This window comes from Epinephelus fuscoguttatus, linkage group LG17 (genome assembly GCF_011397635.1).
Source record: "Epinephelus fuscoguttatus linkage group LG17, E.fuscoguttatus.final_Chr_v1".
Classification (NCBI taxonomy): Eukaryota; Metazoa; Chordata; class Actinopteri; order Perciformes; family Serranidae; genus Epinephelus; species Epinephelus fuscoguttatus.
The window spans coordinates 35424475-35442515 of record NC_064768.1 but is presented as its reverse complement, the minus strand read 5'-3'; the positions used below and the strand labels follow the sequence as shown (position 1 = coordinate 35442515).

Here is an 18041-nt window from a genome sequence, read left to right as displayed (position 1 = left end):
CTGTCTCTGTGGTTTCAGGGTGAAACCCAGCTGAGGAGTGCCCAGAATTAACCAGGATTAGCCTTGGATTGTCGGGGATTACTCAGGCTGGAGAGGGATTAAGTATGATTGCCAGTTTGGGGTGGGGGTGTGTGGGGGGGCAGATGTGTGTGAGTCCGTGTGCGCGTGCACATCGAGGCGAACATGTGTCAAGTTGTGAAACATATATGATGGCATTTGTTTACATGTCCAGCATGTGTGTGTACAGTGCTGCCTGGGTGGAAAAATTTGATTTGATTTCCACATCTTGTACAGCCTGCAAAGAGGTGTGGAAATATCTGGACGCTGTTTTTCCCTCCATGGAGTGACAAGGTCCAGTACACAGATATACTGTATTTTGATATTAGTTGTGTAGAATTAATATAGGAGGCTTTCCTCTGCTCAGACACAAAGCTCCGCTGAGAGAATTGCTTGTAACAGAGAGACAGCAAGAGGAAAAAGGGTGCAAAGGGTTACATCATTCTCGTTGCTATGCAACACAAACTGGATAATTTGCAATAGATGTAATTAGCGTTACCTAGCTAACCCAGACTAAAAAAGGGACAAGGGGGTTGAAAATAATAATAATCAAGGAAATTAGCCATTGCTCTGTTATTGCTATTTTGAAATAGAGGATGTGGGCTCGCAGCACCCCACTGAAGAGAACACAGTTTCTGATCATTTAAAAAGCTGTTTGGAGATGGGATCTCAATAAAATCATACAATCTACAATCATATAGAGAGGAATCAACATTCTCAGTCTGACGCAGTTTTAACACAAAGGTTGCATTTCTCGAGGGTCTACTGTACTGGATTTAATTAGACTCTTCACATGTTCCTGTTATTCCATCCATACCCTGTATGTTCACTTCAGAATGCCAAGAGGAGGATGTTAAAGGGACAGTCCACCAATTTGAACCACTTTACTGATCTGTGTTAAGTGTCTGTGGTGGCTCTAAGGAAGCTTTCCAGAGTCTGACAATATAATTAACTTTACAATGCTGTTGCATTATGGGAAATGTGTTTTTACTATGGAATCAAAGACAGGACATTCTGGCCGATTTTTACCATAATTTTTTAACCCGCCTCTTGTGAGTCTCCTAACTCCACCCAATTGTCAGACTTGTACATCAACCGGTGTCACTCCGAAGTCGTCGAAATCTGTTGCTCTGGTGGTAACTTTCGGCGTCAGACACTGATGAAAAAAGCTGTCCTTGCATGTCAGCATACTTCAGCATCCATCAGGAGGAAATGCGGGAGTACGAGAGTGAAAGTTAAGGTGGCGAAAGTCCGAGTAGGGTTTTACCTGGGAGGGCAGTATTTGCTTCCCATAAGATTGTAAAGCCAAATCTTGTTTTTGTTGTAAGCCAACCATGTGTGTGTTTTGGCAAAAACGTAACCATGTGTGTTTGTTGTTGATGGGGAAAAAAACACATCAATTTGCGTTGTTGTTAAAAAAAAAACAACAAAACACTTGGTTACAGTAGGAAAATATCATGTTTTGGCTTAAAATATTGTGGTGATATCTCAGCAAATAAAGCAACCGCTTTTTGTGGCACTATCCTTGTGTAAAGGACAGTGTTGGGTTGCTAAAAAACACCCACGTTTGGTGCCTAAAAAGCAGCTTGACAGGCGTCTCGCCGAGATGCTGCGCCATCCACCACGCCTCCACCTCTTGATGACAAAGTCAGCTCATATACTATGTAACTTCAGAAACGTTGATATACGAAATGTACGAATTTGCAGATACGTACAATGCCAACATTTTCCTCTGGTACCTGGGTTGCCCAACTTTATGGAAGTACAACTCTAAATTGCTGGAAGGGCTCTATGAAGCAATCACAGCTCAAGATCCACTGAGCTTTCAACCACATCACCTGGTCTTCACATGATTAACATTTTAATTTGTACAAGCAAGTTAGAGTCAGGGTTTGTGTCATCTATAATTATGTATATAGACGTACCAGATATTGAGCTTCATCTCCATGACAACTGAGCAAACTCTACTCTCTAATGAAGACTGTGTGATACGGTTGAAAGCTCTAGAAATAGTTAAAGAACACACTCTGAGTTGGGATTGTACAGTCAAAGTATTTCCAAGATCAAATGCCAACTATCCAAACTGTATTATATGGTTACATGTAAATGTTCAGCTGTAATTATGCAGCATTATAGAGTGATGCAGTATGACGCTGTTCAAAGTCAGTATTTACCATCATACTGGTCACTAACCAGTACGCTCAAATCCAGTCATAAATTGTTGGCTGGTCTGGCATTTTGAAAAAGCGAAAAGTGGGAGAATTCTGTGTTTAGACAGATCTGTGTGTCCACGGGCCATTAGCTAACCACTGGACTGACTATCCCCTGACTCAGTGAAAGCAGCAGTGTGTCAGGGTCAAACTCAGTCACTATTAATGTATAATATACAGTAGTGGAGCTGGATACAGTGCAATGTGTTCCCTGAAGAGGAGGGAGGGTGGATGTGAGGACAGATTCAGTCACCGTTCTCTCTGCAACAGTCCATCTCCTCCTGCATTAGCAGAAAGGCAAAGGCTGAGAGCAGAGGGAGCAGGCATCTCCTCTTCAGAATCACTCTTTCTGACAACTTAATATATACACCAAGGCAGGGATGGCCGGCTATGTGCCACAGAGGGCTGAGAGTCTGCAGGTTTCATTCCAGCCGAAGACTACACTGGCGGTTCTCACTGATCGGCTCCTTCTCTGTGGCTGACAGTGTGCTAATCAGTGACATCTCCTGCTATATAGCCTTTGATTGCAGCGATAACCTGGAGACTCTCCGCCTTGCCTTTTCTTTCTAACCCTGCAGCAGAGTCACAGTGATATACCGGACTCATGCTAGACTCATTAAAGGCTCTGTATGTGACATTCAGAACATGAATATAGCAGCAAACCACTATAACTACTATGTAAAGATACAGTGGAGTAATGGCGTCCTGAGCAGAAAATGAAGTCATGCAACTTGTGGAAAGCCGGTCTGGCCACATGTGCATGTTAGTGCATGTGTGTTCACTTTGCACTGCACTTATATGAATGTTGCCACTGATTATGGGACAGCGTTCATTACAGAAATGTAGTGCCTACCCTCCAGTTCCCCCCTGGTTAACACCATTAGGTCTGTCAGCACTGTTGCCATTGTTTAGCACCGTTAACTGATAGCTGCTGGTTCAGCCCCGTCTGTGTTGAGATGCGTGTTCAGATAACCTATACGCTCTTCAAAGTGATAATCGGAAGGTTCCTTGATTATTCCTTTTGTCATCTTATTGTGGTGGTGTCCTAATTCTTGCACTTACCCAGCAACACTACAGAGCAAGTGCTCTCAAAGTTTTGATGACTAAGGGCCCATCTCAGTACCCTCCCTTAGTTCCCCTTAGGGGTAGGTGTGTCCCAATTCATAGGGAAAGACTTCAGCCCCTACTTCTCGTTGCTTCATTTTGAGGGCCAAGGGGTAGTGGCCAAGGACTAAGGGGTAGTGGACATGGGGGGGTATTGGGATTGGGCCTAATTGCCAATTGAAGGAGCCAGAGTATGACTGAGGGCAGCACAGGAAGAATGCACACATATGTATAAATTCCATATTAAACTGCTGACTTTAGCTAGTTGCACTAACATCGATGATGGAACTTAATTACTGTGATACTCGCAAGGTGCTACTAGTTGTCTTCTTCTTGTCAGAACCTTTCCACACGTTGTCATTCCCAACCTGGCAGACGCAGTTTGATGCAGAAGAGGAGCAGTGTATTAAATGTAGGCTAATGAAAGTGAAGTATGGGCTGCAACAGTCTCTGTTGTCTCTCTGATTAATGCCATGGTTGTGTAGTTCGTGACGTTTTGGTGGGCGACCCTCTCTTGGCAGGTTTGTTGTGGTTGTGGGATGATCAAACCCAACTCTGATCCGCACTTCTCCAGAACTTTATCCCCGACCTGTTTGGAGAGTTCCTCGGTTTTCACGGTGCCTCTTGCTTGGTGGTACCCGTTGCGTAGCGGTGCTGCAGACTCTGTGGCCTATCAGAACAGGTGTATAAATATTGCAATCATGTGACACTTAGACTTAACTCAGGTGGACTTTATCTAACAAATTATGTGATTTTTGAAGGTAATTGGTATCACCAGGTCTAGCAAAGGGCGTGAATACATAGGCCCATGCTTGCACCAATTCTAACTATCTAGTGTATCCAAAAAAAATATATATATAATGCAACAAAGGGGGTAGCGAATACTTTTGCAAGGTATTGTATGTGACTAAAGGGAGGATTTATTGCAGGGCTGTTTCATTAGACTGCTTTACTTTTAGCTAGGTGTACCTAATAAACTGGCAACTAATTGTACATGGACTTAATCATTATGCAAAGACACCAAATAGGAAGAAACAGCAAATATAAAATCTTACTGGTTATTGATTGAAACATTACAACGAGTTTAAAGAAGAAATTCTGTGTTACATAGCCATAACCTAAATTCATTCATTCATCTTCTAACCGCTTCATCCTTTTGAGGGTCGCGGGGGGGCTGGAGCCTACCCCAGCTACATCTGGCGAGAGGCAGGGTACACCCTGGACAGGTCGCCAGACTATCGCAGGGCTGACACATAGAGACAAACAACCATTCACGCTCACATTCACCCCTACGGACAATTTAGAGTCACCAATTAACCTAGTCCCCAATCTGCATGTCTTTGGACTGTGGGAGGAAGCTGGAGTGCCCGGAGAGAACCCACGCTGACACGGGGAGAACATGCAAACTCCACACAGAAGGGCTCCCACGCCCGGGATCGAACTGGCAACCCTCTTGCTGTGAGGCGAGAGTGCTAACCACCACACCACCGTGCCGCCCCATAACCTAAATTGTTTGCTGATATTCCTCACACATACTATGAATGAGTTTTGTGAGGAAACAGCATATCAAGATTGAAAGACTCTGGAGGCCTCTTAAAGCTTCATGTGTCTTTTTCTATTTTGTTAATGATTAATTGGATTCTTATTGCTCTCCTGTGTTCAGGTAATGTGGCTGACAATCACACATCACCATATTTGGGCAAAGAAACTGTCACATTAGGTGCCAGTGGTGGTGAGCATCAGCATTAAATGTTCACTTTTAGCAGTTTCAGTTGGCAAACATCAGTCTGAGTCTTTAAAGGAGGTCAGCTTAATCTTAATATGTATACAGAGAGCTGCCACATTATAGTGCTATACAATATATCAGCAGGTGAAGGCACAGCAGTCTACTGTCGTGGTATAATTGTTGTTCTGGTAGTTGTAGCTCTCTCTCTCCCCTCACACACACGCACACACAGAAACGCACACACGCGCGACTGCTAATCACAGCTTGGTACAGGTAGTGAGACGTTGGGACTACTGGTGATTGAGCCTCCCTGGTGGATTGGAAGCAGGAATCTGACAGACTCAGATAAAAGGCTGTTTGGAGTTGCCTGCAGCATCAAACAGCATCAGCCACCTCCCCTCCTCTCTCCCCCTGCTCTCCTCCCCACCATCACCTCCCCTCTCTTCATTTCTCCCTCTTTTGGTTTACTCTGTTGCCATGGCTACGCCCAGCCGGAGCCGTCATGTTGTGGAGGAACCTGTCAGGGTGCCGCTCTCAGATCACCTGATGCGGGTCGCCTCCACTGGCGGCCTCTTTCACACGGCGTCATCGTTCAATTTGCCTTTGATAAAGTCTGCGTTCCGTGTAGCGCGCGGCGGCTGAGAAGTGCAGTCGGCCCATTTCGTCGCACGCGTTGAGCTTGTGCAATTTTGTCGACCTGGTGTTTTAGAGAGGACCCCTGTGAGCAGCAGAGAAAAACATAAATACATCTCTCCTATCCAGTTTCCACGTCTGTGAAGAGTCAAAGCAGCGTGATTTGAGTGGAGGATGGGACGAAATTACCTGTTAGCAGTCATGCTGAGGGGATGGGAGTGTGTTTAGGGGGCTTTTCTACATGAATGAAAATAGTAGTAGGTAGGATACAAGGCTGGTTTGAAACCCACTTAAAGCTGAATTCCCCCTGTAAACATTTTGCGAGAAACATATTACTCGCTGTTCTGGATGCTGTGCTGCACATAATACGCCGCTACAACAAAGAGCCGTCACCTCTTTTAGCTGGCTGTCCAGTTTGCAGCCATGCGGCTCTGTACGCTGCCAGAGTATGAGAGGGGGTACATATGCTGACTGTATGGATTGTGCTGAAGGGTGAAATGTAAGCTGGCCCCCCATTGAGCACAGATTTGCATCTCCTGCTGTTTGTTTCCGATACTTGCTCGCCTTTCAGTGCGAATGAATGAATGAAAGAGGGGCGAGGGGAGGAGGAGGATGGAAGTTGTGTAAGGTGATGAGAGGATGGATGTGGGGAGAGAGGGAGAGAATGAGCAATGTCGTGATCAAGAGACGCTGGGACACAGAGAGGGAGATGAATGGGGCTGAGAGCAGGAAAATTGGACAGGAGGCGGGGAGTGAATGAAGATAGAGAATGGCTCGAGATATCAGGAGACAGAGATTGTGAGCTATGTGCAGGTAATAAACAAGGCAGAAATAGATAGATATCTCCAGAGAGGAAAAAGAAAAGTGTGTGATTGCGCGCATGGGGAAGAGGGTTGGGGTTGAGGAGGGTAGGGGGGTGGGGGGTTGTTCCTCCCAAAAGATCAGAAAAGGCAAAAAAGTGGGAAAGAGAGAGGAAGGCGGAAAGGGAGGAAAGCTGGAGAGAGTGTGAATAATGACACAAGCAGGAAAGATTTGGATGAACATGCTGTACTTAGACTAACTTGGCCAGCTGAGATGATGTGTATCCCTGCTAAGCTCTCCTTTAGGCAGGCTTAGATCTCATCAACTCACTCCAGGTTGGCACCGGCTTCAAATGCTGCTGCGGAGCCCTGGATTAACTATACAGCCGTCACTCAGACACTTTAACAGGGGTCTGGAGAGGCTTATCCTATACACCCGCACCCCCCCTCCGCACTCCACACCCACCCACAACCGACACATCCGTCCATCTTCAAAGCTACTCGCAGGAAGACTTCATCATAACGATATCTGCCGCCGTTGCCTACGGTCATGTTAATTGTGCCACGATTTTTAAAAGAGGTTAAATGAGCATATCCCTCTCCTCCGCTTCCCCCCCGTTTTCTTCCCCTCTGTCTTATTCCAGGCCTGTGTATGAGTGTTTCTTTTTTCATTCTGGTGCTCTTCCAGATCTTCTCCTGCCAAATCACGCCTCCCCCTCGCCAACCCCCCCCTCCTTCCCTCCCTCCCCGTCTCTGCCTGGATCTTGGGCTCTCATATTTGTAGGCCCTGCAATCGATATGGGCTGTCTGTGATTGGGTTGCCTCGCGTGATTCATTTCTGTAACCTTGGTGATGGTTTGATGTGGAGGCTGCACCCATGTCCATATTATGACTCAGTGAGCGCGTGTGGAGAGGAGAGGCTGGTCAGGGGAGGTATCGATTGGTCCTTCACTCTCCCTGCCCTCTTTGCTCTCCCCTCCGTCTCCCTCTCTTTCTTTATCCATCTTTTTTCTCGCTCACCGTTGCAGCCTTGATAGTTTGGCCATAATTTGAAATGACTTTGTGTTCTCAAGAAATGATTATTTAACCCTAAATGTTCCCCTGGGTGTTAATGTTTATCTCTTCTTTTCTCTCTCTCTCCCCTCCCTGCCTTTTCCTCCCTTTCTCCCACCATCTTCGTCCCATCTATCTGTCTCTTTTCAGAATTCAATCAGACACAATCTGTCCCTGCACAGTCGCTTCATCCGGGTGCAAAATGAAGGGACGGGGAAGAGTTCGTGGTGGATGCTGAACCCAGAAGGAGGGAAGATGGGGAAAGGACCCAGACGAAGGGCAGCCTCTATAGACAACGGCACTCGCTACCTGAAGACCAAAGGTCGCATTAGCCGCAAGAGAGCTGGAGCCATAGGCCTCGGACGGGGTCAAGGTCAGGGGGCTGGACCCACAATGCAAAGCTCCCCAGAGCATGGCAGTCCAGCAGGGAAAGGAGGTGTGGGAATGGGGGGTGAGGAGTATGACACCTGGACAGACCTCCATTCCCGTACCTCCTCCTCTGCCTCCACACTGAGTGGCTGCCTATCCCCGATTCTGGCTGAGGCGGAGGCTGACGAACCGGAGGAGGGTGGACTGTCCTGTTCAGCCTCCCCTCGACTGTACCCCAGCCCCACCAGCACCCGCTCCCCGGCCCTAGGCACTGGGGGCCACTGCCCGACCGTGGAGCTGCCCCAGCTGACAGACCTGACAGGGGCTATCAGTCTAGATGAGAGTGGCTACCCGCAGCCACAGCAAATCAAATGCAACGGTTATCCCTATGTGCCTGCACCCAAGGCAGAGGGCTCCTACTGCGGGCCCATGTATGGACAGCCTTCCATGGGCATGCTCCGGCATCACACTCCCATGGAGACCATCCAGGAGAACAAGCCAGTTAGCTTCCAGCGCCCAATGAGGGGCTACTCAGAGAACAACGCCCTGCAGAGTCTGCTCACTGGTGGTCCTCCGTACTGCAGCAAAGACACAGTACTGGGCCAGGGACGGGAAACACACACACTAATGACACAGGGGACCAATGGCGTTCACAGCCAGCACAGCCACAATCAGAATCGCAGCCACAATCATAACCACAATCACAGCCAAGAGCATGCTCACAATCCCAGTCTACACAATGGCCACGGCTCAGTCCATGACCAGAACACAGCCCGCCATCAGAACCACAATCAGGGTCACAAACACCAAGCCAGCCTCGACTACAGCCACAGCCACAAGCCCCACCCTGCCCATGACTATGGTGCGAGTCACGAGCACGGTCACAGTAACAAAGCCAGCCATGATCACACCCCTCGCTCCACCCAGAGTCACATGCACGACCACAACACCCATAACCCTATGCACAGCGGGCCTCACCCCCAGGCCCTCTCCCCACGGGTTAGCACCGACATCCTGCAGCCCTACAGCCTCAAGACCTCTAACCACTATGGGCCCCGGCCACACCTCCCAACATCGCCATCACTGCCGCCGAACCCTGCCGGCGTCATGGATGTTCCCCAGGATCCCTGCCGCCTGGCATCTGCGCCTCACCCCCGTCACCAGCCTTACCCCGGAGCTCACCATCAGGGTATGACCGACTCCTGGCACGGCTACTACCACAACAACCACCAGCCGGGGAACGCTGGTTACCAGGGGCAGCAGCACAACTCCCACAGTAGAATGGCTGCCAACCTGGAGATGGAGAACGTCCCTAATAGCCTGGACTGTGACGTAGACTCCATCCTGCTCAATGACTTTATGGACACAGAGAGCATGGACTTCAACTTTGACGGCTCTCTGTCCCAAGGCATGGGCATGGGGATGGGCATGAGCTTGGGGGCGTTTGCTTGCCCTCCACCAGCACACAGCAACCAGAGCTGGGTGCCAGGGTGAACCCAGGCCCGAGGGTTTGGATAGACACATGACCGCAAAGCTCACCCACTGGGCCAGGCTGCTGGTGGGCTGTACCCTTGGACTGACTGACTGTGATTCTGTTTTTCTCAGACTGTAGAACAAAATACGTATTGTCATTTTGTTTCCTGGGGACTCCGTACACCCCCACATCCTACTCCCCCTCACCCTGTTTATAAAGCCTTCTGTCTCCATATTGAACCTGCCCCCAATGCGCCCAGTCCTAAAGCCCCCCTTGTTCATGCCCTTCAGTTTTTTTTTGTTTTGTTTTTTAAGGTCTCCTCCCAATCTCGTCCTGCCTGTCCTAAGCTCTCAAGCACTTTACATCCATCCTTTCCATACAGATGCAGTAACACAAAGACCAGGCAAAGTCACGTTGTGTGTTGGCTTAAGTTTAATGTATGCAATCCACTTTACAGTATTATCTCCTACTACAAAGGAGGTGTTGTTTTTGACTTGAGAACATGATCAAACAGCTGCATAAATATCTTTCAATGTAGAGGTGCTCTCAGATTGGGGGTTAAAAGACAGGGGAGGCTTTGAGGTTTAAGGATGAAGAATAAAGGAGGTTTTTAGAGGAAGAGGAAATAAGAACGTAAGGGTTGGAGGGATAGAAAGGAAGGGAACTCCAGGGTCAGTGTGACTTCTCTCCCTGGTGGACAGTGGTGTTTCCTGTTTGGTTCAAGGCAAGAGGACAGTCATACATCAGGCAACCATCAGCGCCACTCCAATGAAATGCAACGTCCCTTCTTTAATCTCCAAAGTAATGCCAGAGTGATGCATCACTATTGCAAATCTAATGCGCCACTCTGTGTTTTTCACCCCCCCCACACCCCCCTCAACTCCGGACACACCGGCTTAATGTGTTTTGGCGAAAGTGATGATTAAAGTCACTCTGCACTAAATGGGGGAGGGATTGAAAGGGGTGGTGTTGGAGAGGGGGTGGGGGGGGCATTGAGGGGAGATGATAGGAGAGGAGAAATGCAAATATTCCCTCTGTGCCTCTTCCTCTCCATTTTGTGGATTTATGTAGCTTTCCCCGTAATGAAATAAGCAACGATCAGAGCCTGCTGTACATCCTGAGGAGCTCTCTGATTGGCCTGCGCTGGGCTGCCTCAGCGTGGCTCCTTCACCGGCTGACCCCAGAACAGCTTACCGAGCAGCTGTGGTCAGGCCAGGATGTTGATGGAGCTGCCGTCCTCAGACCCCAGGTAACCTTGTCTAATTCACTAACACCCAGGTTCAAGCCCACTATGTGCTTTTACTCCTGCGAATTGCACACTGATGAACAGCGTCAGCAGATTACTATTTGGTGCTATCTCCTCTTCCCAGGCTCCCTCCTATCACGCCGCCCCATCCCGAGGTTACTCGGAGGGTAAACAAGAGTAATTAACCGCCAAACAAGATGGATGATTTATGCAAGTGTGTGTATTCGCTCATCGGCACAAAGTCATAATTCTTCCTCCCGCCAAGAACAAGGAGGGTGATTTTTGAGAGGTGATGCCCAGCGACAAGGTAAAGCGGCTGGCAAGCAGTGTGCTTATAGCGTCCTTCAAGTCCTTCAAGCATCCCCTTAACAAGCGTCCCCCCGCCCTGTCCTGGCCATAGCTTTACTTTGCTGTCGTCTTTTCTTGTGCTCGTTCTGTGATTGTGCAGTTGTCTGTCCTGTTTCAATACAGCATGGATAGAAGCTTTCGTGTGCATTTTATTTTCTTCATTCCCAGAGGGAAAACAGGCAAAGGGGACATTCGCCAACCCTTGTCCTGGCACCTGTCCCACTCAAGATAGAGAAAATAGGAACAAGAGAGAGAAGAAAGGTAGATAGATACAGTGAGAGACTGAGCGGGAGGGAGGGAGCTACATGAGTAGGCAGGATCTGTGAGACTGAGAGAGATTTTCCAGCTCGGTAGCTTTCTGTAGAATTGGCTGTTTGAATCAGGCCAAATGTCAAGTGCTACTCAGCCAGCTCCAGCGAGCTTTGACCAGAAAGCCTCTTCTCCCTCCTGATCAAGGACAATGACGGGTATTTCCATACACATTTCTTTTGCTTTCTTCTTTCCTTTTCATGAGTTAAGATGGCCCATTGTTGTAACCCAACTGTAATTTGTTCTCTGGCCTGTGTGCACTTGTGTGTCAAGCTTCTCGTGGGTGTGCGAGTGTGTGTGCGTGTGTGTAGCGCAGTGATGTACAAGAAATGATTAAGGGAATATTGTTGAGAACTAACTTGCCCTGGTATTGTCCATGCCTGGATGAGTGCAGCATACATAATATATACAGTTTATATTTATTGGTTAGGGAGACGGGTCTATGGAGGACCGCTCAGACCCCTCACTGCTTTGTCTTCTTGATGACAGAGAGGCAGAATGCTATTTCAGTTTGACTACATTTCATTCTGTACATAATCTATATTGAGAAAATTGTATTATAATTTTTTTGCAAATATCAATTTCTTTTCTAAAATGATGTATCTGCTCATCTGGTGACCGTAAAATAAAAACAAATACGAACATAGATGTTTTTATTGTGTGTGTGTGTTTCTCTTATTTGCATACATTATCACATGTGCACTGATGTCAGGTGGAAACCCTGCATCTCCTGCATATTAAATCTCAATTCCAGTACACCCCTTGCTTCTTCAGCTTCAGTCCTACACCTCCGTTTTGTGTGTTCATGTTCAGGGGGAGGGTGTTACGATTCTTGGTGGGATAGAGGGGTTAGATGTTAGGGCTGAGTGGCCTTCAAAATAGAGGTTTGTCAGAGGCACACTTTAAACCGTGTTTTAGTAGAAACCCCCTGAAATGTATTTTCTTTGTTAATTAAGATTTTAAAATTACATTAACCACTATAAATCCATTATCTCGTTTAATGTAATTTCATTGTATTATACTTTATTTTTTAATAGCAAGCATAAAAAAAGTAGTCTTCCAATATCTCATTTGCACTACCTAGCTAACATATGTTACACTGTTTTTGCTAATATGTGCATGACAGTCCAATATTTCCATGTCCTCTCCCCTTCTGATGGCATATGACGCCCAAGGTTTAACTACAGTCAAGCAGCAAAATTGCTGCCTGAGCAGGCAGGGACGGAAACACAGACACTGCAGGCAGTGTGAATGCACTGGGGCCCGTGAGGTAGGGGACCCCTAGAGAGAGTGGGCTCTCCAACAATGTGTTGGGTGCAGAATGGGCCCTTATGGATGACTGCCACCTTGAAAATAAACCTGTGTTCATGGAAGAACTGTCATTAAATTAAAATTAGTGCCATTTGCAGTACATCTCTTTGAAAAAGGGAAACCCATCTTTTTTCTTTTTGTAAAATAGTCAGTAGCATCTACAACAAAATTATATGCTTATCCTATAAATATAAATCAAATATGCTGTAACTATAAATAAACTATGCAATCATGGGTAATATGTATGTTAATGTCATCCAATGTCAAGTTTCTGATCACGTGACGAGACGATATGTGCACCACAATGCACACTAGGGTGTCATAATAGTGTGCACCAAGGCCCAACGTAACTAGCTTACGCAGCTTGGAGCAGGGGTTACTAACGTTAGCCAACAGAGCACTGCAAGTGTCCTGGTAATGAAGCAGTGTTCTTTATTTGATCGATTGATAGCGTGAAATTTTAGTTGCGAATGAATCACGAGTGTCCGTGCTTTTCAATCTCCATCAGATAAATGGCAGATGTCATTGTGGTAATACCATTATTGCCATAGTTGCCTTTGATTGTGCTAACACCATCGACGTAACTAATGTATCAGGATCTTGAAGGGTTGTCCCATTTCATAAAGAAAGATTTTAAGCCTTACCCCTTGTAACTCTGTTCTCGGGGCAAAGGGGCACTCGAAAATAAAATAAGATACACCTTTATTGATCCAACAAGTGAGCAGTTCCAGTGTTACAGCAGTCAAGGGGAAAGAGTCAGATTAAAGATTTCACAATTTAAAAACTTAAAAAACAAGGCATGTAAAAAAGTACGAAAAAATGCAAGAAATACAAGTAGCAGCAAAATATAATTATAATAGTGAGCAGTGGATAAAAAGTGAGCAATGGAAAAAATTGAGAAAAGCTCAGCGGTGAGCAGGAGCTGCTGTAACAGGCGTCCGCACTGGGGGCGCCATCTTGCAAAACAGAAAATGAAGGGTAGGGATGAAGATAAAAACAATAGAATTGGGCCATAGCCTTAAAGAAAAATAAAAAGCATTTTTTGAATCAGAATCTCATCACAAAGTCAGTTTTACTGATGTAGCCCAAAATTACAGTGCCTCATATGGACTACCATGCATGCAACACACTCTGTTTTTAGGTCAGGTTATTAGGAAGTGCATCTGGGGGATCCAGCTACTGGGATGGACAGACGTTTAATAGGTGTTGTACGTACACAATAGAGAGAAATAGCAATAGCAACACTACAAGATGGAGAATCAGAATTACAGTATTATGTAAATTAGATGCAAACAAAGCATGCATATGAAAAAAAAAATCTGGTTATCACAGCTTGGGTTCCATTTTTGAAGGTTTCAATGTCATCTTTTGCAGTTGTAATAACATTATACTCAGCAACATACTTGCCTTAATCTGGAACACATGAACACTGCTAGAATAACGGGGCAGGACAAACAATCAACTAGGTTTTACAACAGTTTATTCAGATTATTGATCCACTTTATTTGGAGGTTAAACTGAAAGTGAGCTCACATGAAATTAAAGAAAGTCCTCACTTGCACAGGAAAATTGTATGGGAGCAAAACTACGGTCAGCATCGTGGGTCACATTTAAACAAACTGTCAAACTGTGATCGATGGATGCAGAAAATTTGGCCGATAATTTTACCGTGCATCTTTGTTTTCTCTTCTGACTAACCTTAATGTTTGCTGACAAGCCGTTGATTATTTTACAGTTTTATTGTTGGGAATAAAAACGATTGCAGAAACTGCCAAAATAAGAAACCAAAGAGTGGAGTTACGAGGTTTTCACATTAACAGTATTCACAGGAGCGAAAATGTCACAGAGTTAACATCAGTATGGAAATATATCACAAGATACATCGTTAGCTGTATGTGTGTGGGTGTACGCATCTGTGTACATGGAAGTGTGTGTGTCAGGCCGCGTATATATTTATGAATGTTTCTATGGAAAACATATGTGCAGCGTATGTGTGTGTACGTGTGTATATACGGGAGCATGTGTGGACAGCGTATCAGTGTGTGTCTTTGTGTGTGAGTGCATGTTTTTGTGTGTGTCTGGGTGTGTACTGGAGATAATTAAGTGTATGTAGATAATGCTGGTGCTTTTATGTGTGTGTGTTTGGGTGTGTTCACATGTGTGTTTATCGGAGTGTGTATGATGAAGAGTTTAACACACTAGTATATCAACCCATACCTCAGTTCTGTGCCTGTCTGAGGGTGTGTGTGTGCATGTGTGTGTGTTTCGGTGTGTGTGTGCCTAGTCTAGCGCCCGTGTGATAAGGCTCGTTAGCAACCCGATGCCATGCCACAGCTGTGTCTGTCCCAGCGGAGGCTTGCTCACTGAGGGACTGACTGCATCTGCACCGCCATACTGTGACACACACTCACACACACAAACACACACATGTACACACATGGCTGTGTCCCCATCGCCCCCTCACCTCCGTTGCTGTGTGTGTGGCGTGAGCCTGTAGAGAGAAAGTCAAAGTAATACATGGTTAGTTAGCAGCAGCTCACCTGACAAGATGGCTGATCCCTGTACACCTGGGAAGATGGCGGCATCCAGCGTTACACACACAAACACATGCGCACACACACACACACACACTGTCAGAAGCCAATAACAGCTCTCCATCATCCCCAGCTCATGCCGTGGTATAAAATATGCCTCTCGGATGCTAGTTAGTTCATCTGCTAGAGAGAGGAAGGTTAGTGTGAGACAGAATGCATAATAAGGACAGGCTCCTGCTGCACTCCATGCAAATGTGACGCCTGACGTGTCAGAGCCGTGATGGATCTGTTCTGACAGACACGGTGACAGCCCGGTGACAGCAACTTAAAAACCTACACTCCCTCACCCTCCCTCCCGCCTCATATATATTTACAACCGAAGCATCTTAATGCACTTTTTCTCCCTAATATTCCATGTTCTCCTGCCGTTACTTCAGAGACCAGCCCATATTTCACAGGGTATGGAATTTTGTGATGTGACAAAGGTTGTAGGCTGATAAGCGAGTAGTACCCTGTATGATATCTGTATGGTGCTGTATAATGTGTAGGCTCTGTCAGTAGATATTAGGGAGAAACACTGCTCTGACTACTCATCATTTTGGCATTAATCACGCAATGCAGTGGTGTCGTTTTGTAAATAAATAGCTGTCTATCATAATTTCAGTTTAACAAAAGAAACAGAAATCCTGTGTAAAAAGATGCATTATTAATACACTAACACTAAAATCTCATTTAGTTTAATCAGTAAAGACCTCGTACTTAATGACAGATAATGTTTTATTTACATCTTTACCGAAGGAGTACTGATCTTTACTGCCTTTTAGTCGACTGATGTTAGATTCTAGTGTCGTTTTAGAAGAATATTGTAATCACAAATGTCTAAAAACACACAGATGGAGATTTTTTAGCTTCATCTGTATGGATTAAACAAGCTCCACCAATAGATCTAAATATGAACCTGTCAGGCAAAACCCGGGGCCATAAAGCACCCACACTTCCCATACACTTTATTACTGTGAGCTTATAATGAAGGTAATAATTGAAGAGAATTACGCTCTTGATGCAACTGCATGTTTTAATTTAAATTCAGCTAATTGTTTGCAAGTGTATGGTTGCAGTCCATTCTCCTCCCCATGTCGTCAAAGGCACCCTTTGGCGTCTTTATGAGACGCAACAGGCTTTAAACAAACTCGCTGAGAGAAACTGCGGCAGGATAAAAAAGCAAAAAGGTCTGTGTAGGACAGGAAGCAGGTGAATATGTCAGACAAAACAAGACTTTAACCCAGGGATCCACAGTTTGCGTCCCGTGTGAAACCAAAAGTTAGTGCTGTTTTACGGTAACATTGTCACGCACCAGTGTCACTCATCTACAAAAACATGATCTTTTCCTTAACCTAGCCAAACGTTGCCTAAATCTAACCGTGACCATTTCACAGCATTACACAAAGGGGTGGTATTTGGCAACATGGGAATGAGAATAGGTTGGGCAATGGCAATGGCAGCGGGGAACCTAGATTGTAGGAGAACCCAGTTAAGGAAGCCCATAAGATCCTGCGCTGACAGTTACATCTAATACTGTAGCCTATGTGCAGTGACTGTCTTAAAGCTACTCATTTCACACTTCAAAAAAATTTGAACATCCACAAAAGGCCTACTCCCTCCTCCTCCATTACGTCCTCATTACGTCTATGATAGATGTAGGCGTTGGCATGGTAACGTTAGATACACGGAAGAGGAGAGCGAGTGTAATGTTACAACCAAGACAGTCAAACGCAACCCGGAGTTTTAAGTCAGTGATGACTGATGAGTTTTAGAATAAAGTTACAGTGCTAACGTTAGATAGCATCGTTAACATTACAAGTAAGTGGAAACGCGCAAGGAAGATAACGTTAATGTTTCAGAGGCTACGCTACAGTAGGCTAACGCTAGCCATTAACAACTGGATGCTGTGTTGTCATATATAACGTTATGAACTAAACTGAACTTCTTTATTTATGGGTCGACATTTCAGAGTCACGACAGAGTTTACCAGATGATGCAGCCTCCTTGGTCGGAGTTTTCATATGAGAATGGTGTAATTATGAGCTTTTATTTCTGGTGGAATTCACTTACATTTTAGTGTGCCATCAGCTTATTAACAGCATTTTAACCTAAACAAATAAGAGTGTAAAATTTCCAGAAAGGTAAGTGTTGCTTTAACTAACTGTATCCAGCTATCATACAGTAGCTAGAAGGAGCCCCATGCATAGGTTTTTTGGGGGGGCTCAGTGGCAGGGCAATGTATCGTGCACGAGGAGGCAACCTGCAGCTCTGGAGCTTCATGTGGTTCTTTAGCCTCTCTCCGGGAGCTCCCTGTGGCTTTGACAAACAATAATATGAAAATGAGTAAAAGTCATTTTTTAAAAATCTTATTTCTATTTTTCTTTGCTGGAGGCTTGAAGTGATTCTTACATTCTCCACACATTGTAAAAACGTGTAGCTTATACACTGAATTAAAAAACAACAACAAAAGTTTTAACATTTAAAACTTCATTTAAAATGTCCTGTCCCTTTTCCCTCCCTTGTAGATCTGCCCAGGTGTGCTGCATTAGTTAATGAGACACCAATATAGGGTCATCCTCACTACAGGAAAAATATATTAAAGGTATAGACCCTTTTACTGTTGATAAACAATATGATGTTTTTTGGAGGGCGGGGCTTAGCTGGAGGCAAAACAATTCTTCACAGACACAAGTTCTGTTGGCTTGTTTTCAACTATGGAGGAATATGATGCCAGTGGTGCATTCGAGAACATTCATTTCGATTGTCGGAGCGCACTCTGGCACAAACTGGACTGTTCGTAAATGTCTGAAGAAACAGAGCAGCAG

General features: G+C 45.5%; 1 protein-coding gene across 2 annotated transcripts in view; it reads left to right on the top strand.

The window, feature by feature from the left end:
- foxo6b (forkhead box O6 b) overlaps positions 1–11963 on the top strand; it is a 49347-nt gene extending 37384 nt beyond the window's left edge. Inside the window, exons 2-3 of one of the 2 annotated variants that reach the window (XR_007451633.1) lie at positions 7734–10675; positions 10797–11963. Coding sequence is in view for 1 of the 2 variants with exons in the window: in XM_049603188.1 (XP_049459145.1) it covers positions 7734–9446 (1713 nt within the window). In the remaining variant the exon portion in view is untranslated. Of the gene's footprint in view, positions 1–7733 lie in introns of both variants that reach the window. The other variant, XM_049603188.1, reaches the window with a different exon arrangement.
- Positions 11964–18041: the final 6078 nt, after the last annotated feature.